This window comes from Meriones unguiculatus, chromosome 18, assembly GCF_030254825.1.
Source record: "Meriones unguiculatus strain TT.TT164.6M chromosome 18, Bangor_MerUng_6.1, whole genome shotgun sequence".
In the NCBI taxonomy this organism is placed as follows: domain Eukaryota; kingdom Metazoa; phylum Chordata; class Mammalia; order Rodentia; family Muridae; genus Meriones; species Meriones unguiculatus.
This window is the reverse complement of record NC_083365.1, coordinates 20493012-20514889: the sequence shown is the minus strand read 5'-3', so window position 1 is coordinate 20514889 and position 21878 is coordinate 20493012. Positions and strand designations below refer to the sequence as shown.

Sequence of the window (21878 nt, the reverse complement as noted above, 5' to 3'; positions counted from 1 at the left end):
CGCGCACTCTCCCCGCAGCGGACGCAGCCAGCCTAGCACTCCGCGGGAGTTTCCATGGCGACCGAGGCCGGGACCGCGCGGCCTGGAAGCGTTGCCATGGAGACGACTCGGGAGCTGGGGCTCCAGAGCCCCGGCACATCGCCGGCTCAGAAGCCCGCGGAACCTCTGTGCGGGGCCGGTGCCGCGGTGGCGGCGGCGCGCTGGGACCTGCGGAAATACTCCATGCTCATCGTGATCGGCGATATTGGTACAGAGAGTCAGCTGAGGGCCGTGCGGGCCCACCTTGAACAAGGTGAGCCACTGTCTTGGCTGTCCCGCAGCACTCTATCCGTGCCTCTCTGCCATTTGCATTCATCTCCCGGTGCACACTTCTGTATCCTCCATCTCTATGTGCATTTCCCGAGACCTGCGCCCCTGTCACCTGCATCTTCCACTCATGTGTCTATGTTCTCTTGAGCTGCCAACGTCTTGCTTTCCCACCCTCCCCGCATACCCCACGCTGTTCCGCAGTCTTAGTGCAGACCCTGGGATCCCTCTGGTCACACCCCTTTCCCCGAAGCATCTTCACCAGGTATCTGAAAGTCCTCAGCAAACCCTGAAAAGTCCATGTCCCTACCTTACAGTTTCTTCTTTAGGGGAGCTTTTTGAACGCCGGGTGCGCATCTTAAACCTCTGAATGCTGGTAGGCAAGTTGAGAGAGTGACCTTCGTGGCTCCTCAGCTCACCTCCCTCAGCTGTGCTGTGGCGCAGTGCTGCGGAGCCACCTGCGGGCGGAGGCAAGCCTTCTTGGAGGGGCGGAGGTGAGGGAGTGGGGCATAGGAGGATCTGGAATCTAATTTACCAAGAAGAATCATTATGGAAAGCTACAGTATAGACCCTTGGGTGTCACTTCTACCATAATTGGACAGCCTTGAAAAACAAAATAAAGACTACAAACGAGCTCATTTATTACCAGATTCGGTCCAAACTCTGCTCTTTGCCCTGTGGTGCCCACAAAGGGGAAAAAGAAGGTTGAGAGATGCACATGGGCACTAGACCTTCTTAGAGGGTATCCCTTCCCTTCCCTTTCCTCTTCCGGGAGCTTGTCAGTGCTTTTTGCGGTCCTACGAGGTGACTTTGCCCACAACCCTCTTTTCTTCTTCTTCTTCTTCTTCCACAGGGATTCTCTCCTGGAACATTGACTTATCGTCCTTTGACTTGGACCAACAGTTGAAACTCTTCATTACTCGGCACCTAGCTCACTTCTCCTCAGAGGTCAAAGGTTAGGACTAGGATCATTTGTCTCAGTTCTTTGGGTGTGGGCTGGTAAAGGAGAGGTCCAGTATCCAGGGGCAGAACTGGCCTTGTGGGAAGTTTGGGTAGGCAAGAAGGGGGGAAGGGACTTTTGCTGGCTCTGAAGCTATCTTTATGCTGTGGATAATACCCAGTACCTGCTGCAAGCATAGCATATGATGGCGGATCATAATTTTGTCAGGATGATCGTTGTTGGCAAGCGCTGAGAAAGTGATCAAATCATTTGTAAGCAAAAACCCAGGCTTTTCTTATGTGTGCTCCTCTGTGTATAACACAGCCTCCCTGCTTCCCCTTATAGACATCCCAGAATGCCTCGCTCACCTTCCCAGACCCTTGTCTCTCACAGCCCACCCTCCAGCATTCATTTTCTGTTTCCTCATGGCTTAGCCAGCAGATCTTGAGAGCAGGGCAGAATACTGCTACCAAAGGCTGATCAGATCACCACCCTCAGATCCAGGCTGGGACGAAGGTCTCCTGGATTTTTGAGGCTTGGTTCCGAGATCAGTTCTGCTGGGTGGGAGAAGTAGTCTATAAATGGGAGGTAAGATTTTAATTATCATCTATGACAGACGTCTACAGAGAGAGTATGGAAAGTCCTATATCTTTTGATAAAGGTGTTGGGCATCGGGTCATATTATTGTAAATGTTGACACACCAATCCATGCAACTTTCTTTTTTTTTTTTTTTTTTTTTGAAAAACAGGGTCTCACTATATAGTCCAAGCTGATCTTAAACTTGATAAACAGTCCAGGATGGTATCAAACTTGTTATCCTCCTACCTCTATGTCCTGAGTGGTAGGAATGTAGGCATGCACCACCATGCCTGCTGCCATGAAGTTTTATAGAATGTGAATTTCATGTAGCTAGTCACTGTCCTCAAATAACAGAATTCATATGTACAGAAGATGATCACCTCTTTCTGCTTCTCCAGTCAGGCAGACCTTTGGTCATTTTCTCATCATTTTTTTTAGGAGCTGCTGCTGAGAAGTTGGAGAAAATGATTTAGATTAACATCACTAAAGCTCCATTACACACAGAGTATGTACAGCAACCTGAAAAACAGAAACACGCGAAGCCAGCATCTCCCTGCTACAACTGGCTTCCCGTAAAAGTTACCCACTTGTCCTTTATTCCCAATGACCAAAAGACAGTCTTAGCACATAACACGCCTTGAAACAAAACTGACTAAAGGGGCGGCGGAGGATTAAGCTAATCACTGCTGTTTAGGGGTTATTTCTTATTAGGAATTCACACCAAATTCTCTAACCCTGTCCTTTTGGCCATAGGGGCTTTGAGTAATATAAGAATTTAAGGCAAAGTCCTTTGCTCTGTTCTTCAGATTAGGACAAAGGGACTGCTTTGGGAAGAGGTTTGCAGAGAGTCGTATTCCCAGGCACTTCTCAGAAACAAGCATGGGTACAGAAACACCTACTAAATTCTTCAATCAGAATTTTGCTACAGCGTCTTCCAGAGGCTTGGGGCCATCCACCCAACAGCAGGGCTTACGTTTAGCATAGAGATTTTGAGGTTTAGACATTTTCAACGTGGCCTCTGTCCCTGGAGAACTGTGGAGGACTTCCTGGAAAACAACAACAACCCCCCCCCCCCAGCCACAGCCCCACCCCTGCTGGCTTCTCTTTCAGCTGTCCCTGCACGCAGTCTGCTCAAAGCAGCTGCAGACACAGCCAGCCTCCTTAGAGTGAACAGGCTAAGGGAACCAAAAGCTGGGGCGAGCTCATGGAGATACACTCAATGCCTCATGACTTGCTTGACTTTTTTAGCTTACTTCATAGGGTAGACCACCGTAGCCAAAACAATGCAGGGACAAAGTACCTCTTACAATGACAGCAAGAGTGCGATTATTCCTAGGGCCCACCCCCTCTACATTTATAACCCCACCCCAGCAGAAAAGGGGCTCTCAGAGAGTCGGTGCCCAGCTCCTTCTAGTGGTCAAGCCTGGTAAAAAGCTTTAAAGGGTAGCTAGCTTTCAGCAGATTTGGGGCCCTATTATAGCTCCCCCTCTTCCCTTAAAATCCCCCAATCTTCTAAGCGCTTTTAACACAATAGGGAAAAAAAAAAACTTATGATAATTGAAAATGGAGCTTAAGGCCTGGGGTACAACCCCAGGTGAAGTGCCCACCTAGCATGTAGAAGGCCCTGGATCCACAGGGGTCGGGGTAGGGGATGGTGGGCTAATACATCACTGCTGAGCTCCCATCGGAAAGCGAGAATTAATGTTCTAAGACTAAGAAGCATGGGCTAGCCTGGTGCAGCAGTGCAGGCCTATAGTCCCAGCATTTGGGAAGTAGAGGCAGAAGATCATCCTGGGCTACATAGCAAGTCCATGACCAGTCTGGACTCCCAAGACCATGGAGAGCTGGAGAGAGGTGAGAGGGTTAGAGAGGAGAAGGCTGAGGAGCCCCTTTGTGTCCCTCTGTCTTTGAGAGGACCCTGCATTAAAGAATTCCGCTGTTCCCTGCAATGGAAAGGTAGAGAGAGAGGCGTTCAGAAGGCGAGCCTCATTCTGTAAGCATCTTCAGTTTTGGTTTTGCCTGAGACCTTAGAGTACCCCAGTACTAGTCTGGTCTGGGATTCTGATTTAAGGTACTCATTCTGAAACCTTCTACAGAGAGAAATACTGTCATGTGTATGCATTGTAAGGTTAGGATTCTAGGCAGTAATGGGAACTTTTTCTTCAGGTGAAGACAGTCCTCACAGCATAGCTAAAGGGTGGCTCTAATATACGCATTTGCCAGTCCAGAAAGCAAGCTCTGACATTGTCTAACTGACTTGTTTAGTGGCATGGTTTAGGAAGTGGCGTCAGGTGTGAGATCAGGGGCTACTCAAGCCTCCCTCTCTTCTTTGGCATCGCACCATTTCACTGCAGGAGAGCAGGATTAAGGGCTAAGGGCTCACTGCCACAGAGGCTGCTTAGAGATGGGAAGAGGAAAAAAAATACCAAGAGTGACCAGGAACCATGTCCAAGCTGTGTGTGTGTGGGGGGGGGGGGGGTATGTGGTTGAGAAGAAAGGTGGGCTCTGCTTTCCATTGGGAAATGATATTTTGTTCTCAAGCCGAATGTCTAGGAGAGTTGTGTCCCCTCCAACACTGAGAGAGAGCCCTGAAAAGCAGAGAGAAGACAGGAGGCTGGAGGCAGAATGAAATAAGAGCGCTGAAGTTACAGAAGGGAGGGTACCATCCCATGGTGATCCAGACTGAGCCTGGTTTACATCCTGTGTGCCTGTCTGTGCAGATGGCCTCTCCTATCCAAATGGGGATATAGCCATGTTGCTGCTTTGCATCCCAGATCCCAAACAAGGGTTCTTCTCCCTCTGTTCCCGAGAGTACTGGTGACTCAGCTCTAGCTAAAGTGGGGTGGGGGTGAGGGGTGCTGAAAGCAGAGACTATTTTGGCTTCTCTGACCTTCAAAAGCAGTCCTTGGCAGCCTGGAGCAAGGGTGGGGCTGGGGCTGGCCAGCGAGTGGGTGGAAGGAGCTGACCACACCCAGGGAGGGTTAATGAAGAGAGGGCAGGATGTGAGACTATGAACATCACAGGCAAGATGAGTATTCGCTCCAGCTCTCCGGATCTTTCCTTTGAATCTTGGAACACTTTAGCCGAGTCTGAGGCAGAGACTAAGGACACAAGGTCAATATACAAAGGTTCAAGATCAAGTAAGACAGACACAGCAAAGTGACAGAGAGGAAGGGACGAGGAGGGCTCAGGATCCAAACACCGGACAGAGTCATCATAACCCAAAGAGTACTTTATATCAGACTGGTCTATAGTAAGAAAGCTTTGCTTGAGTCTGGGCTCCTGGCGATGGTCCCTGGTCCTTGTTAACTCCTTCACTGAAAGGCTGAAGCCTCCCTTACCCTTCTGACACTGACTTCTGACAGTCAGAACTCGATGCTGTGGTGTGGTGTGTACGGGCCCTCAGAGCCATGCTGCATTAGCCCAGATCTGCATACAACTCCCAGGGTCCCTGTGACCCACCCCAGTGGGCTGGGGACAGCTTCAGAATTTCACACTATCCTCCAATCTAAAATGAGATGTATTTTTGTCTTCCCGTTTCCTATTGCTGTGGTTCAAAACAGAGTCCATCTTACCACATCACGCACCACCCTCACACTGCTCCCCTCCATTTATGGCCCCCCAGCCTCTTTGTCTCCTGCTCTTGCAGTGACTGAAGGTCACTCTCTGGGTCCCTCCGAGGGGAGAGGCGGCAGATGGTTTCTAAGAGGAAGGGGGAGGGCCCATAAGGCCCTTGCCTCCTATAGCTGGCTTTGTGCCCCAGTGTGTGGGGCTTTGGTCCTTCAGTTGATGCTGAGAGAGTATTTCTTAACTAAACAAGATTTGGGGAGAAGGTACTCAGAGCTGTAGGAGGTCCCTCTGGCTCTCTGAACTGCTAGACAGTCCCTTTTCCCATAGCCAAGCAGGAACACCAGAACCCTGACACTGTGAAGGCCAAGAAACAGTTAAATCTCCAGTGCCTCGTCACAGACCAGCCCCTCTTCCCCGCCCTGGCACCGCCCTCCCCGTCAAGCAGCCCCCCCTCACTCCCACCCCAAGTGCCGCAGACTCTTCCCTGAAGCTGTCCGGCTAAGGCCGGAGCCGGAGCCGGTGCCTCCATGAGGGGCTCCCTCCCACACCCCAGGGTAAGGAAGGCATGGCATGGCAGACGGATGGGGGTGCTGGAATGGGGAGTTAGGATGGGGGCAGCTGATACCTCACACATCTGATGCATCTGGATCTGAGCTAGCCTGGTGGGAAGGCTGCCTGGGATGGAGGGAGAGAGGAGGTGAACGTTACGGACTAGGGTTCAGTTCGGATCCAGAGCCAGCAGAACCAACAGGGGCTGTGACAGTGTACCTCTCTACTAGGTGGGGGTGGGGACCGTCAGCTGAGAGGCAGCAACAGAGGGTGGTGCCACAGGCTTTGCCTGGCAGCCGGGGCACAGGAGGCATTTGGGGGCTATGCCTTTAAGAAAAAACAGAAGAATCTGAGAGGAAGGGGGAATTTACCTACTAAGAGGGTCCTTGGGTTATCAGCCACTAGACTGTTCTGCTGCGCCTATTCTGGGGTGCGTGGGGCAGCTGAGTTTTTGCCAAGTAAGGGAAGGTGGGTTACACTTTGGAAGGAACGGGTCACTAAGACGTAGCATGTGCCTCCTCACAGGCGAACTGGTTTGCTTTTGGCTCTCCCCCCCCATTCCCTGAGGCCAGCTTGAGCCTGGGGCTTTAAGCCCCCCTTTGTGGCCTCTCTGAGGCCGTTCGGGAGCTTGAGAGCACTAGCTCTTCAGCAGCTGCCCCGCATTCCGGGTCCTGTCAACCCCATGGGTTCCCTGTCTCAGCCCCACCCTCACCTTATCTGTGTATTCCCCCCCCCCAGGATGGGGGCTCTTCAGCAGAGAAGACAGTTTCTTCTCCCTCTCTGTAGGCACCCCCATCTCTACCCCCCAACCCCCATGCAGAGGCAGCCAAGAAAATGACTTGTCATGCTGGGGTGGGGGGTGGGGGCGGAGCTGGAGGCTGAGCTCAGCGCGCACACTCACACACACTCACACACTGCGGCAAACTGCAGCTGCCTGAGCACCCCCCCCCAACCTTCTGCCTCACTGCGGAGACACCTGCCCTCCTGCCCACTCAGCTTCACACCAGAAGGCCACCCCCACCACAGCACTGGCCACGGAGAGTCCTCTGTAAAGATAAAGGAAAATCAAGGCAGTCTCTTTCATCGGAAGAGCTGGGGAGCAGAAAAGAGGAACAGCGCTTTCCCCCAGGCGGAGCAGGGATTCGGGACCTAATGGACTGGCTTCCCAGGGATGGGGCTGGGGTCTTGTGTCAGGACAGGAAGTGGGATCAGAGGTCTCATGAGGATACACTGGGGGCTGTCAAGCTGCGGAGTGGAGCTGAGTGAAAATGGTAGCGGGGAAAGGACAGCTCTTTCTGCTCCACCTAGATCGAAAGTGTGACCTTGTTTGTGTTGGGGAGCCCTGGCTCCTAAATCTGAACTACTTAACTGGCGAGGGAGGTTGATATCCCCAGCTGCTCAAACCCTGCCCTGCCTGGCCCTGAGGTGACCTCAAAGTATCCCTCAGTCCCCAAGTTCATTGAGGAGGACCCTTGAACTCCTCTTGGGCCCAACATTCTCTGTATAGAATTTGAGTCTCCAAAACCCTCATCTCCCCCACAGCTGCATTCACAGCCTGTCTGCTGCCTGGCTGGCCTGAGGCTTTTCCTCTTAACAAAGGCCCTGGCCCCAGTCACCCTTGTCCTAGCCTCAGAAAGAAAAGGGAGTCTGGAGTCACAGAAGAGGGCTCAGAGAACAGACTATGAGCCTCCCCTCCCGGTATCCTCCAGCTGCCTCTAAGATTAACCCTGCTGTGACTGCAACCATGATGGATGTGGAGGAAGGCAGGCAGGAGGGAGGCTGGAAGGTTAGTTACACACTTCTTTAGCATCTGTCTCACTTTTTCTACTTTCACTGTATTTTGTGTGAGTCTGGAGAAAGCCCTGGGAAGAGGATCTGGGGGTGTCATCTTCTTGTTTCTTGGCTGTTGGTGGTGGTAGTGGTATTTTTGGTTTGGTTTTTTTTTGGAACAGAATTCTCTATAGCTCTGGCTGTCCTGGAACTTAGCTGGCCTTGAATCACAGAAGTCCACCTGCCTTTGCCTCCTGATTAAAGGCGTACACCACCATGCCCAGCTTGCTGTTGTTTTTATTGTGTGTGTGCATGTGTGTGTGTGTGTGTGTGTGTGTGTGTGTGCGCGCGCGCGCGCATGTATAGGTCGGTCAAAGGACAGCTTGCAGCATGTGGTTCTCGCCTCACCTTCAGTCCTGGGGATCAAACTCCAGTGTCAGGTTTGGCAGAGAGCATCACTGGTCCTGTTTCCTGTTTTTGAACCAACCCAACCACTTACCTCCTATATCCACAGGCTGAGGCAAGACATTGTTCACAAGGAACAAATTGGGCAGTGAGCTAGTGTTTCTGAAGCCTGCACACCTGAAGGTGACATAGGACAATGAGCTGAGAAACACTTGGGAATGGTTTGCATGGGTCTACCTGAAGGTTTGGCAAAGTCAGAAAACAGAATGGCAAGTTAGAATTCTCTGTCCACTCCAAGAACCGATTGTCACATGTCTCCATGGCCTTGTAGAACAGGACTTATGTCCCTGGCTGGGGGAGCAAGCAAGACCAACACCTTGCTCATGCCGATGCTACAGCCCGCCCTTTGTGGTGCCGAAACTCCATCTTGGCTGCTACACGAGCTGACCTGTAATCCTCAGCCCCACTCTGGGGGGACAGGGCGGGTATCCTTACCACTGGCCACGGGCAAAGGCAAAGAGAGCTCAGTAGAGACCGGCATCCCAGGAGCCCTCCCTCCAGCTGAGGCCACTACCCCCTCCCCCCCTCCCCAGGCAGCGCCAGGAACCCAGTGCTCCAGAGGGACAAAAAGCTTCTTGTCAACAGGGCAGTTTGGGGCTGAAGTTCTAGGCAAAAGGGTGGGGCCAGGGCAGCAGAGAGTATAGCAGATGGAGGAAAGGGAGAAGTCAGCTACTGTGGGGAAGACGATGGAGGAGGAAGAAACTGTGAACGGGAAGGGCTGGGGGAGATGGTTCTTAGACCTTACTTAGTGGTATCCTAGATGGCAAGGTCTAAGGTTAACCAGGACTTGGCTTCCCCTATACCCCACCTCTGGTCATTTGTTTTTCCCTCTCCTGCCCCTCACAGTGCTTCTCACTTTAAGTCAATACCTATGAATTTCAGTACAAATGGCTACATCTCTCCCTCAGGCCAGAGGACCCTCTGCCACAAGAGTGACACCCTAGAGAGCACCATCCTAGTCAACCCGAGTGCAGACAGCATCAGCTCAGAGGTAAGGCCAGGGCCAATGACTTGTTTGTTCGGAGCGCTTCGACCTACCCTTTGCGGTGCTGCTGCATTTTGGCTGCTGTGTGGTCTGAGTGTAATCTTCAGCCCCACTCTGGGGGCCACCAATAAGGAACGTGTCCTTATATCCCTGAAGGGGAGGGGTAGGGATTATCCGTGCCTTTCCCCCGGTCCCCCATATTTGTGCCCTTTCTACCCTCTTCTGTTTCAGGTGCACCATCTTCTTAGTAGCCCATCAGCACACAAACTTCTGATCTTGAGTGGACAAACTTTAGAGCCGGAGGGAGACCTTATCCTACAGAGTGGTACCTATTCCTATCAAAACTTTGCCCGGGTCCTTCACAATCCTGAGGTAAGTTCGGGGAGAGTGTCTGGAAAGAAGGGGACGAGGGGTAGGGTTTAAACTGTGGGGAGAAAGGCAAGGAGAGGTCTTGTAGTATTTGATCCTCAGGAACCCTGACAGGAGGTAGGCTTTTCACAGGTAAAGATTAAGGGGCTGAATCTGAGTCAGACTAAAACCACCCTCAAGGACTTGATCAGCTTCTCTCTCCCGTTCCTCTAGATTGCCCAATTGCTCAGCAATAGAGACCCTGGGATCCAGGCCTTCCTTACTGTTTCCTGCTTAGGGGAGGGTGAGTGGAGCCACCTGGGATTGTCCAGTTGCCAAGAGACCTTGCGCCTCCAGCTAAATCCTGAGCCTGTGTTGCCCACCATGGATGGTGTGGCCGAGTTCTCCGAGTATGTCTCTGAGACCGTGGACGTGCCCTCCCCGTTTGACCTGCTTGAACCCCCGACCTCGGGAGGCTTCCTCAAGCTCTCCAAGCCTTGCTGCTACATCTTCCCTGGCGGCCGCGGGGACTCCGCTCTCTTTGCTGTCAACGGCTTTAACATCCTGGTGGATGGGGGCTCGGACCGCAAGTCCTGCTTCTGGAAGCTGGTGCGGCACCTGGACCGCATCGACTCCGTGCTGCTCACACACATCGGGGCTGACAATCTGCCGGGCATCAACGGGCTCCTGCAGCGCAAGGTGGCAGAGCTGGAGGAGGAGCAGTCCCAGGGCTCCAGCAGCTACAGCGACTGGGTGAAGAACCTCATCTCCCCTGAGCTTGGAGTTGTGTTCTTCAACGTGCCCGATAAGCTTCGGCTGCCTGACACCTCCCGGAAGGCCAAGCGCAGCATTGAGGAGGCCTGTCTCACTCTTCAGTACCTGAACCGCCTAGGCATCCAGGCCGAGCCTCTCTATCGTGTCGTCAGCAACACCATTGAGCCACTGACCCTCTTCCACAAAATGGGTGTGGGTCGGCTGGACATGTATGTCCTCAACCCTGTCAAGGACAGTAAGGAGATGCAGTTCCTCATGCAGAAGTGGTCGGGCAATAGTAAAGCCAAGACAGGCATCGTGCTGGCCAATGGGAAGGAGGCAGAGATCTCCGTCCCCTACCTGACCTCCATCACAGCTCTGGTGGTCTGGCTCCCAGCCAACCCGACTGAGAAGATTGTGCGTGTGCTTTTCCCAGGAAATGCTCCCCAGAACAAGATCTTGGAGGGCCTGGAAAAGCTTCGGCACCTGGACTTCCTGCGATACCCTGTGGCAACACAAAAGGACCTGGCTGCTGGGGCTGTGCCTACCAACCTGAAACCCAGCAAAATCAAACATCGGGCTGACAGCAAGGAGAGCCTTAAAGCTGCTCCCAAGACAGCTGTGAGCAAGCTGGCCAAACGGGAGGAAGTGTTAGAAGAGGGAGCCAAGGAGGCCCGCTCAGAGCTGGCCAAGGAGTTAGCCAAGACGGAAAAGAAAGGAAAAGAACAGTCTGAGAAGCCCCCAGAAAAACCCTCCAAGCCGGAGAGGGTAAGGACAGAGTCGAGTGAAGCGCTGAAGGCTGAGAAGCGAAAGCTGATCAAGGACAAAGTGGGGAAGAAGCACCTGAAAGAAAAGATCTCCAAGCTGGAGGAGAAAAAGGACAAGGAGAAAAAGGAGATCAAGAAGGAAAGGAAGGAACTCAAGAAGGAGGATGGAAGGAAGGAAGAGAAAAAGGATGCCAAGAAGGATGAAAAGAGAAAAGATACCAAACCTGAAGTAAAGAAATTCTCCAAACCAGACCTGAAGCCTTTTACCCCTGAGGTCCGTAAGACCCTCTATAAAGCCAAGGCCCCTGGGAGGATCAAGATGGACAAAGGCCGAGCTGCCCGTGGGGAAAAAGAGTTGTCTTCTGAGCCCCGGACTCCCCCAGCCCAGAAAGGGGCTGCGCCAGCCCCACCTGTCAGTACACACAGAGAGTCAGCCTTGTCCTCACCAGAGGACCTCACGCAGGACTTTGAGGAGTTGAAGCGTGAGGAGAGAGGTTTGCTGGCTGAACAAAGGGACACAGGCGAGAAACCACTTCTTGTAGATACTACAGAGATACTACAGGGGTCCCCAAGCACGGCCATCCAGGCAGCACAACCCTCCGTCCCAGGACTTGAGCAAGAAGAACAAGTGATAAGGGAGAACGAGGTTGTCCCAGACCTTCCCAAGGATACAGGGAAAGCCCCAGACTCAGGGGCTGAGACAGAGAAAGAGAAAGAAACCTGGGAGGAAAAGAAGCAGAGAGAGGCAGAGAAGATCCCAGAAAGCACTGAGGCCAGGGACGAGAGTGAACCTGAGGTAAAGGAGGATGTGATAGAAAAGGCTGAGTTAGAAGAAATGGAGGAGGCTCACCCATCAGATGAGGATGAGGAAGAGACAAAGGCTGAGAGTTTTTATCAAAAACATATGCAGGAGGCCTTAAAGGTAATCCCAAAGGGCAGAGATACTCTCGGGGGCCGGGAACTGGGATCCCAGGGCAAGGTGCCTGAGAAGGAGACGTCATCATTCCTAAGCAGCTTGGCCACACCTGCTGGAGCCACTGAGCATGTCTCCTACATTCAGGACGAGACAATCCCGGGATACTCAGAGACTGAGCAGACCATCTCAGACGAGGAGATCCATGACGAGCCAGACGAACGCCCAGCCCCGCCCAGATTTCCTACAAGTACCTATGACCTCTCTGGGCCTGAAGGTCCTGGTCCCTTTGAAGCCAGCCAGGCGGCAGACAGCACTGTTCTCGCCACCTCTAGCAAAACTTACGGGGCACCTGAGACTGAACTCACCTATCCCCCTAACATGGTCGCTGCCCCTTTGGCCGAAGAGGAACACGTGTCTTCTGCCACATCCATCACTGAATGCGACAAGCTCTCTTCCTTTGCCACATCGGTGGCGGAGGACCAGTCTGCGGCTTCACTCACAGCTCCCCAGACAGAGGAGACAGGCAAGAGCTCCTTGCTGCTCGACACGGTCACAAGTATCCCCTCTTCCCGCACCGAGGCCACTCAGGGCTTGGACTATGTGCCATCAGCTGGCACCATCTCACCCACCTCTTCACTGGAAGAAGATAAGGGCTTCAAGTCCCCGCCCTGTGAGGATTTCTCCGTGCCCGGCGAGTCAGAGAAGAAAGGAGAGGCTGTCGGGAGAGGCTTGACTGAGGAGAAGGCTGTGGGAAAGGAAGAGAAAAATGTAACAGCATCCGAGAAACTGTCCAGTCAGTATGCTGCCATGTTTGGTGCCCCTGGACATGCCCTACACCCAGGGGAAGCAGCCCTTGGAGAAGTGGAGGAACGGTGCCTCAGCCCAGATGACAGCACAGTGAAGATGGCATCTCCTCCACCATCTGGCCCACCCAGTGCCACCCACACACCCTTTCATCAGTCCCCAGTGGAAGAACAGTCTGAGCCTCAAGACTTTCAAGAAGAATCCTGGGGAGACACAAAGCATACTCCAGGTGTGGTCAAGGAACATGCTGAAGAGCAGACAGTCAAGCCAGGGCCTGAGGAGGGCATACTAGAAGAGGGGAAAGCACCTCTTTCCAGGAGCCCCCAAGCCCAGGATGCTCCTGTCAGCATTGTTGGGGGTCAGAGCCCCCAAGCCCAGGATGCTCCTGTCAGCATTGTTGGGGGTCAGAGCCCCCAAGCCCAGGATGCTCCTGTCAGCATTGTTGGGGGTCAGAGCCCCCAAGCCCAGGATGCTCCTGTCAGCATTGTCGGGGGTCACGCTGGCTGCACCATTCAGCTGTTGCCAGAACAAGACAAAGCAGTAGTGTTTGAGACTGGAGAGGCAGGTCCAATTTTAGGAGCAGGAACCCTTCCTGGAGAAGCCAGTGCACTGCTTGAAGAACCTGGTAAATCTCAGAGAGATGACGTACTTCGGTTCACTGATCAAAGCCTTTCCCCTGAAGATGCAGAGTCCCTGTCTGTCCTCAGTGTAGTCTCCCCAGACACTGCCAAACAAGAAGCCACGTCCAGGTCTCCCTGTAGCCTGAAAGAGCAGCATCTACACAAAGACCTTTGGCCAATGGTATCCCCAGAGGACACCCAGTCACTTTCTTTCTCAGAAGAGAGTCCTAGCAAGGAGACCTCTCTGGATATCTCTTCTAAGCAGCTCTCTCCAGAAAGCCTCGGCACCCTCCAGTTTGGAGAACTAAGCCTAGGAAAGGAAGAAAAGGGGCCTTTGATGAAGGCTGAAGACATCTCTTGCCACCTGGCTCCTGTGTCTATTCCAGAGCCCCTTGTTGCTGCAGTGTCACCTCCCACAGAGGAGGCTGCTGGAGAGGCAAATGTCACAGATGAGAGCCCTGCTGGAAAATTACCTGGTAGTCCTTTCTCTCACTCTCCACCATCAGGTGATAAGAGAGCCTCACCTGGGTCTGAGGTCATGGGCCCTGCTGGACATGCTATGACATCTGATAGCTCCCTCACCAAGAGTCCTGAGTCTTTGTCAAGTCCTGCCATGGAGGACCTTGCCATGGAATGGGAAAGTAAAGCTCCAGGGCTGAAAGACAGAACTGCCGAGCAAAAGGAAAAGGAACTCGGGATGAAAGATGAGACCCTCCAGCAGGGCCAGATTCTGCAGGAGAGGGTTGCTGCTGTCGAGCAGGATTCAGTCGCGCATCGGAAAGACGGGGCTCTAGATGAAAAAAGCAAGCCTGGAGAACAGCAGGGTGAGACTTCAGGACAGAAAGGCAGAGGCTTGGACCAACAGGATGTGGCTGTAGAGCTGGACAAGGGTCCCGAACCCAAAGACAAAGACTTAGAGCGAGAGGACCAGGCCTCAGAACAAAAGGGCACAGACCTGCGAAAGACCCAAACCACTGAGCCAGAAGCTAGAGAGCAAAAGCACAGAGAGTTAGGAAAAATAGACAAGGTCGTAGAGCTGAAAGATAAGACCCCACAAGAGAAAGACAGAATATTAGAACAGAAAGGCAAGACTCCAGAGCACATCATCCCTGAACCAACACAGACACAGAGAGCTCCTGAACAGAAAAGCGAGGCTAATAAAGAACAGAAGGATGAGGCCTCAGAAGAGAAAGGCAAGGTCTTAGAACAAAAAGACTGGGCCCTTGGGAAGCAGGGTGCTGCCCTGGACCAAGAGAGCAGGGTTGCTGAACAGAAAGATGGGACCCTAAAAGAAGACAAGGAGCAGAAGAGCTCTTTCCTGGAAGATAAAACCACAACACTGAAAGAGACAATCCTTGATCAGAAGACTCCAGAAAAGGCCAAGGCTGTGGAGCAGCAGGATGAAACTGCCCTGGAGAAGACCAGAGCTTTGGGGCTGGAAGAGAGCCCAGTACAGAGAGGCAAGGCTCAAGAGCAGGAGGAGAAATACTGGAAGGAGGAAGAGGAGGAGGAGGAGGATGTGGGCCATAGATGGCGAGAAACATCTCCAGACAGAGAAGAGCCAGTTGGAGGACAGAAAGAGCCTGTTCCAGCCTGGGAGGGTAAGTCTCCTGAGCAAGAAGTCAGGTATTGGAGGGACAGAGAAATAAGCCTGCAGCAGGATGCATACTGGAGGGAGCTAAGCTGCGAGAGGAAGGTCTGGTTTCCTCACGAGCTAGATGGCCAAGGAGCCCGTCCACGGTACTCTGAGGAACGTGAAAGTACTTTTCTTGATGAGGGGGCAGAGGAACAAGAAGCAAGCTCATTGCAGCATACTCCCCGGAGTCCCTGGGCCTCAGATTTCAAGGATTTCCAGGAGCCCCTGCCCCAGAAGGGGCTGGAGGTGGAGCGCTGGCTTGCTGAGTCGCCAGTTGGCCTGCCACCAGATGAAGAGGACAAGCTGACTCGCTCCCCCTTTGAGATCATCTCCCCTCCATCCTCTCCACCTGAGATGACTGGACAGAGGGTTCCTCCAGCCCCAGGACAAGAAAGTCCTGTCCCAGACACTAAGCCTGCACCACCTCTGAGGAATGAACCTACCACCCCTTCCTGGCTAGCTGAGATCCCACCGTGGGTACCCAAGGATAGACCCCTGCCTCCTGCACCCCTCACTCCAGCTCCAGCTCCCCCGACACCTGCCCCAGAACCACACACCCCTGTGCCCTTCTCCTGGGGCACAGCCGAGTATGACAGTGTGGTGGCTGCGGTACAAGAGGGGGCAGCTGAGTTGGAAGGTGGGCCGTACTCCCCCCTGGGGAAGGACTATCGCAAAGCTGAAGGGGAAAGGGAAGGGGAGGGTGGGGCTGGGGCTCCTGACAGCGGCACCTTCGGTTCAAAAGTCCCAGAGGCTAGCAGCACTACCAGGGATACTGAGGAGACCGAACCGGAGCAGAGGGAGCCCACGCCCTACCCCGATGAGAGAAGTTTTCAGTATGCAGACATCTACGAGCAGATGATGCTTACTGGGCTGGGCCCTGCTTGCCCCACTAGGGAGCCGCCACTGGGGGCACCCGGGGATTGGCCCCCACGCCTCTCAACCAAGGAGGAGGCTGTTGGCCGCCATACGCCCTCAGAAAAGGAGCCTTCCTCTCCTGTCTCACCTAAACGCTTACAATATGACACTCCATCTTTCAGCTATGCAGCTCTGGCAGGACCCACTGTACCTCCCAGGCAAGAGCCAGCCCCCAACGTGGAGTCCAGCCTCACCCCTCCGGCAGTGCCCCCTCGTGCCCCTATCTCCCTCAGCAAAGACCCAAGCCCCCCTCTTAATGGAAGCACAGTGAGCTGTAGCCCAGACAGGAGGACCCCATCCCCAAAAGAACTGGGCCGGGGTCACTGGAATGACGGTACTAGTGACTCAGACCTGGAGAAGGGGGCTCGGGAACAGCCAGAGAAAGAAGCCCAGTCCCCAAGTCCCCAGTACCCCATGCCAGTGGGCCACCCCTCACTGTGGCCTGAAACTGAGGCACATACCAGCCTTTCCTCAGACTCACACCTAGGACCCGCCCGACCAAGCCTGGACTTCCCTGCCTCAGCCTTTGGCTTCTCCTCCTTGCAGCCTGCGCCCCCACAGCTGCCCTCACCGGCTGAACCCCGCTCGGCACCCTGTGGCTCCCTTGCCTTCTCTGGGGACCGAGCTCTGGCCCTGGTTCCAGGAACTCCAACCAGAACCCGACATGATGAGTACCTAGAAGTGAGCAAGGCACCCAGCCTGGATTCCTCACTCCCCCAACTCCCATCACCCAGCTCTCCTGGGGCCCCTCTCCTCTCCAATCTGCCACGACCTGCCTCACCAGCCCTGTCTGAAGGGTCATCTTCTGAGGCTACCACACCTGTCATTTCAAGCGTGGCTGAACGCTGCTTCCCTCCAGGTCTAGAGGCTGCTGAACAGGGGTCTGGAGAATTGGGCCCAGGAATGGCGCCAGCTGCCCACAGCCTCTGGGACCTCACTCCTCTGAGCCCAGCACCGGTAGCTTCACTGGACTTGGCTCCAGCTCCAAGCCTGCCTGGAGACAAGGATGACACTATCGTGCCCTACCACCTGGAGTGCTCAGGGGAACTCACCAAGAAGCCAAGCCCCTTCGATAGCCCCTCTGGAGATCGCGCTGCCAATGGCCCAGGAGAAACCAGCCCCAAGCCACCAGGGCTTGCCACAGCCAAGGCAGAAAAAGAAGAGGCCGTGGCCCGTCCTGCTTGGGAACGAGGGTCCTGGCCCGAGGGAGCTGAGAGGAGCTCCCGACCGGATACACTTTTCTCATCTGAACAGCCGCTGCATCTTGGGAAGAGCTCCGGGGGTCCACCCTGCAGCCTTTCTCCTGAAGTTGAGTCTGGACCTCAGGGATGTGCTACAGAGCCCCGCCCCCGCTGTGGAGAGCTTTCTCCGTCATTCCTGAACCCACCTCTACCCCCAACCACAGATGACAGTGACCTTTCAACTGAAGAAGCTCGGCTGGTAGGAAAAGGAGGGCGGCGCCGGGCAGGGAGGCCAGGGCCCACAGGGGGCCCATGCCCTATGGCTGACGAGACACCCCCTACATCAGGCAGTGACTCAGGCTCCTCACAGTCAGATTCTGATGTCCCACCAGAGACTGAGGAGTGCCCATCCATTACGGCTGAAGCAGCCCTCGACTCAGATGAAGATGGGGACTTCCTGCCTGTAGACAAAGCTGGGGGAATTAGTGGAACTCACCACCCCAGACCTGGCCACGACCCACCCCCAGCCCCCCAACCAGACCCCCGCCCATCCCCTCCCCGACCGGATGTGTGCATGGCTGACCCGGAAGGGCTCAGCTCAGAGTCTGGGAGGGTTGAGAGACTACGCGAAAAGGGGCAGGGGCGACTAGGGCGGAGGGCCCCGGGCCGGGCCAAGCCTGCCTCTCCTGCTCGGCGTCTGGATGTCCGGGGAAAACGGTCGCCTACCCCCGGCAAAGGGCCTGTAGATCGAACAGCCCGGGCCCTACCCCGACCTCGCAGCACTCCAAGTCAGGTCACCTCAGCCGAAGAAAAGGATGGACACAGCCCCATGTCCAGAGGCTTAGTCAATGGACTCAAGGCAGGATCCAGTGAGTATATCAGGGGAGTGGGAGACGCTGGCTTGGAGTAGGTGTGGGCTAGCCAAAGGCTTCAGCTGTTCAAGCAAGTGGGGAGATGGCCAAGATTTGTTTATTTTGTTTGCTTTTACAACACATCCTGCTTGCCTCTGCAGCAGCCTCAGGCTCCAAAGGTGGTTCCGGCCCTCCCGTGTACGTAGATCTTGCCTACATCCCGAATCACTGCAGCGGCAAGACTGCTGATCTGGGATTCTTCCGCCGAGTGCGTGCATCCTACTATGTGGTCAGTGGGAATGACCCCGCCAATGGCGAGCCAAGTCGGGCCGTGCTGGATGCCCTGCTGGAAGGCAAGGCCCAGTGGGGGGAGAACCTTCAGGTGAGTAGCAAGAGAGGAAGGGAAGAATGCTGGACAAAGCCCTGTCAGAGGCAAGAGTGGAACACAGCCCCTATTCACAACGGGCAAGGTCCTTTCTATGGACTGTTTTGAGACCGTCAGGTTTCCCTTCTCCCTCATTTATCTTTCCTTCACCTTCTCACCACAGGCATGTTTTCTTTGTCTTAGGTGACTCTGATTCCCACTCATGACACGGAGGTGACTCGTGAGTGGTACCAGCAGACACATGAGCAACAGCAGCAACTGAACGTCCTGGTCCTGGCGAGCAGCAGCACTGTGGTGATGCAGGACGAGTCCTTTCCAGCCTGCAAGATTGAGTTCTGAGAGACCCACCCTCCCTTCCCCAGGATCCACTCCTACAGCTCATTTAGAGAATGGCTACTGCTGAGTCCTTTGGGGGTTGAGGGAAATGGAGCTGGGCGGGGGCAACGTCATGAGAGCTTGGGCTAAATGGGAGGTTACTGTCCTTCCCCTCATCTGTTCCTGGGGATTTCAAGACCAAAGGTTCATGAGGGGGGAATACAAAACTATGAGAGGTCATCTGAGGCCTGAAACCCCTAGACTAATGCCCTCTCCTAGCACTGCCAAATGCTGGTCTTGGATGAGGATGGGTTTCAGAGAGCACAGTCCTCCCTCATGGAGGAAGATTAACATTCCCCTCCCCCAAACCTTATTATTTATTTGGCATCCCAGAGAGGATTGCTAATAATTTATATGCTATAGGGAAGGCCACTGTTAGTAAGGTGCCCAGAGCTGTGCCCTTTCCTTCATCTCCCACACCCTAGCCACCAGAGTATAGGTTCCAGCAAGGACCTGGGGGTATGTGGCTGCTATATTGTCTTATTGCTTCCCTCAATAGCTGAATGTCTCAATCCAAAACTTGAAGCTCTTTAGACCAAGAACTAGGGAGAGGAAAAGGAGCTCATCTCTCGGCCCCCACTTCATACCATTTACAACCTAGGGGTGTGCCCAGACCAGGCTACCTGGGCAGCACAAAGGGCAAGGAGAGCCCCAGCCCCAATCCCTCCAAGCTCCCTGATCATTTAGAGTCTTCACCTACCCCATTCCAACAACCCTGATTCCTCCTCATCCCCTGCTTGGCTTCTCTGCATGTGGTCATTTGCTATGGCCTGGTGTGTAATGGGTTAAAAATAAGCCACTGCCTGACATTTACATCCAACACGTTAGCCACACATGACTCCCCAACATTCCAGTCCTTTACCATCCTGCAGCTGAAACGGGAACACTGGCTGCCTCTCCAAACCCCAGCTCTTGGACAGAGGTTCTGGGAGGTGGAGGCTGGTTTAGAGAACTTGGGAGGAGGGGGGGACAGGAAGGAGGAGGGGCAAGAAGAGAGGAAGATGAGCTGTAGCTTAACTCCTCCTGAGTGACAGGATAAGCATTCTACTACAGGACAGGACCTCGCCCCAAGCAAGCCAGTGAGCAGCCCTGCCCGACCCTGCTGGACTGAGAAACCCAGATGCTGATAGCGCCTGGGGGCTTGCCTTCTCTGCCAAGCCAATGGGAAATCCAGTGGAGCCCACCTCATGTTGTTCCTAGCTCCCCTTCCCCCGCTGCTGTGCTCTGCTCCTCCCCACACCTCCCTGCTACAGTTCCCGGCTGCTGTAACAGAGCCACCTCCAACGCTAACAATAAATCAAGTTCATTGCAGATGGTGTAGTGCCGCTTAGGCTGTGCCAGCCTCCATACGTTAAGCTGTCCTGGTGTCCATCTCTCTGCTTCAGTCAGCATTATGTAGCCCGGAAGACTCTTGATTATTCAGACCCCCCCCCCCCTCCAGGGCCCAGGAGAGCCAGAGAACACACTGTGGGTGAAAGGAGGAAGTGATGTGGGAACCAGCATCGGTTCTAAAAAGGAGCAGCTGTGCTGGGATATGTCTGTGGTCTTAACACTCAGGGTAGAGGTAGGACCAGGAGACTGTGGGCAGCATGAGCTACAGTGAGTTCGGGGCCAGCCTGAGTTACATAATGAGTGAGTCCCTGTCTCAAAAAAACCAAGGTGCTGGAGAGAGAGCTCAGTGATGAAGAACACAGGCTGCTCTTTCAGAGAGGACCCACATGGAAGCTTATAAATCTCCAGAGCTCCAGTTTCTGGCGTCTGGGCACCAGACATGCATACAGTGTACAGACATACATGCAAGCAAAACACCCATACACATAAAATTTAAAAAAAAAATTAAACAAGAAAAAATATCTGAAAATGGTTTTAAAATGTGGAAGCCTATAGCAGGAACAGAGAGTGGGAACATAAACATTTGGTTTAGGGAATGGAGTCTGCATTCTGTGGGGCCCGTGGAAACTGAACCTTTTCCCTTACTGTCCAGTGGATGAAAGCTACGCTTAACCCCCTCAGTAAAAACCTTTCTAGTCTTAGGTATGTCACCAGTGGTCAGTTTATAAATTTGTATATAGAAAAGGGATCTTCTAGTCCTCTCGGTATCCTTATCTTTCCCGGTGTGAAGATGTCAACAGAGCAGAGACCTGGCATCACCTGTTCATCTCCCTGACTCGCACTCCAGGGCACCAGTGTAAGGCGTTAGAAGGTGTTTATCGGGAGCTGGTGGGAAGGCAGGTGGCCTCTGGCGCTTCACAGAGCTCAGATCTGTTCCAGTCATGCTGCGCAACACTCTGCTCGTTAAAAACAACTGGCACTCGCCACTTACAGGGACTCTCTGAGGTGCCAGGATTCTATGTTTTTAAAGCCAGTCCCTGCTCATCTTCAGAAGTTTTTGGCTGGTTCAGTCACAGACACAATTGGCTTACATATTCATCATTGAGCTCACAAAGGCATCACCAACCCATTGTTCGCACTCATTTCGTATTTATTGAGCACTTGTAATGTTCCGGGCCCTGATGCCAATGACTGCGTTACCCACGCCCACTCCCATCCCTAGATCTTTGGGAAAAGCTTCATAGTCACATATGGTCCTAAAGACACATGATGTAAGGACAAACCTCTTGGGGACCCTGGAGTGTTTGATCTTTGGCCAGTCTGTCCCTGGCAAATTATAGAAATATATATGTTTATATATATATATATTAAACCTTTGCTCATGTCTGTACAACATCGATCTCTGCTAATTGCTTAAAATAGAACTTGATTCTCTCTACTATAGCATCTTCTAAGCTCAATAGCCTCACAACAAAAGGAGGCCTAGCTTCAGAGACTGATGCAAATCTCTCAGAGCGTTCTAAGCAGTCACTCTGAAGGTGCATGACAATCTAATATCTACTTTCCTCTAGAGTCCATGTCCACGGGAGTAGGACTAGGGCAGAGGGAGCACTTGGCAATTATATGGAAACACCCATGAGCCTAGTCTAAACCACAAGTGGCCATGATAGATATTTCTGAGAAGGGAACTCTATTTTCCAGACATTTCAGGTGGCTATCCTGGGCTTGCCTGTGACAGTGACAAAAGAGTTTCCTTAAATGCACATATGGTCTGAAGGTACCTTAAAAGGTGGTGGTGGTTTCATTCAACACGTAGAGACGCTGCCACCT

At 53.4% G+C, this 21878-nt stretch overlaps 2 protein-coding genes across 8 annotated transcripts in view; one reads left to right on the top strand and one right to left on the bottom strand.

Moving 5' to 3' along the window:
* The window catches only part of Tp53bp1 (tumor protein p53 binding protein 1), an 85265-nt gene extending 84498 nt beyond the window's left edge, over positions 1-767 (bottom strand). For all 4 annotated transcript variants that reach the window (XM_021649859.2, XM_060372247.1, XM_021649860.2 and 1 more), the window contains exon 1: positions 617-767. The gene's annotated coding sequence lies outside the window, so the exon portion shown is untranslated. The remainder of the gene's footprint in view (positions 1-616) is intronic.
* On the top strand, positions 11-20027 carry Map1a (microtubule associated protein 1A). Of its 4 annotated transcripts, none has more exons than XM_060372246.1 (7): positions 11-292; positions 1160-1261; positions 9089-9171; positions 9397-9537; positions 9748-14974; positions 18118-18338; positions 18525-20027. In XM_060372246.1, the coding sequence occupies exons 1-7, from the start codon at positions 55-57 to the stop codon at positions 18678-18680; spliced, it is 6168 nt and encodes a 2055-aa protein (XP_060228229.1). In that variant the 5' UTR covers positions 11-54; the 3' UTR covers positions 18681-20027. The 4 variants fall into 4 exon arrangements, with proteins under 4 accessions (XP_060228229.1, XP_021505516.1, XP_021505515.1 ...); XM_021649841.2 differs by having other exon boundaries at positions 13-292; positions 9748-17974; positions 18121-18338; XM_021649840.2 differs by having other exon boundaries at positions 13-292; positions 9748-17974.
* The last annotated feature ends 1851 nt before the right edge of the window (positions 20028-21878 follow it).

Excerpts from the sequence above, each read along its gene's own strand:
- Map1a (XM_021649840.2), top strand. The coding sequence starts at position 55 with ATGGCGACCGAGGCCGGGACCGCGCGGCCTGGAAGCGTTGCCATGGAG. Across the intron at positions 293-1,159 it reads GCGGGCCCACCTTGAACAAG|GGATTCTCTCCTGGAACATT; the intron begins GTGAGCCACTGT and ends CTTCTTCCACAG. Across the intron at positions 9,172-9,396 it reads CAGACAGCATCAGCTCAGAG|GTGCACCATCTTCTTAGTAG; the intron begins GTAAGGCCAGGG and ends CTTCTGTTTCAG.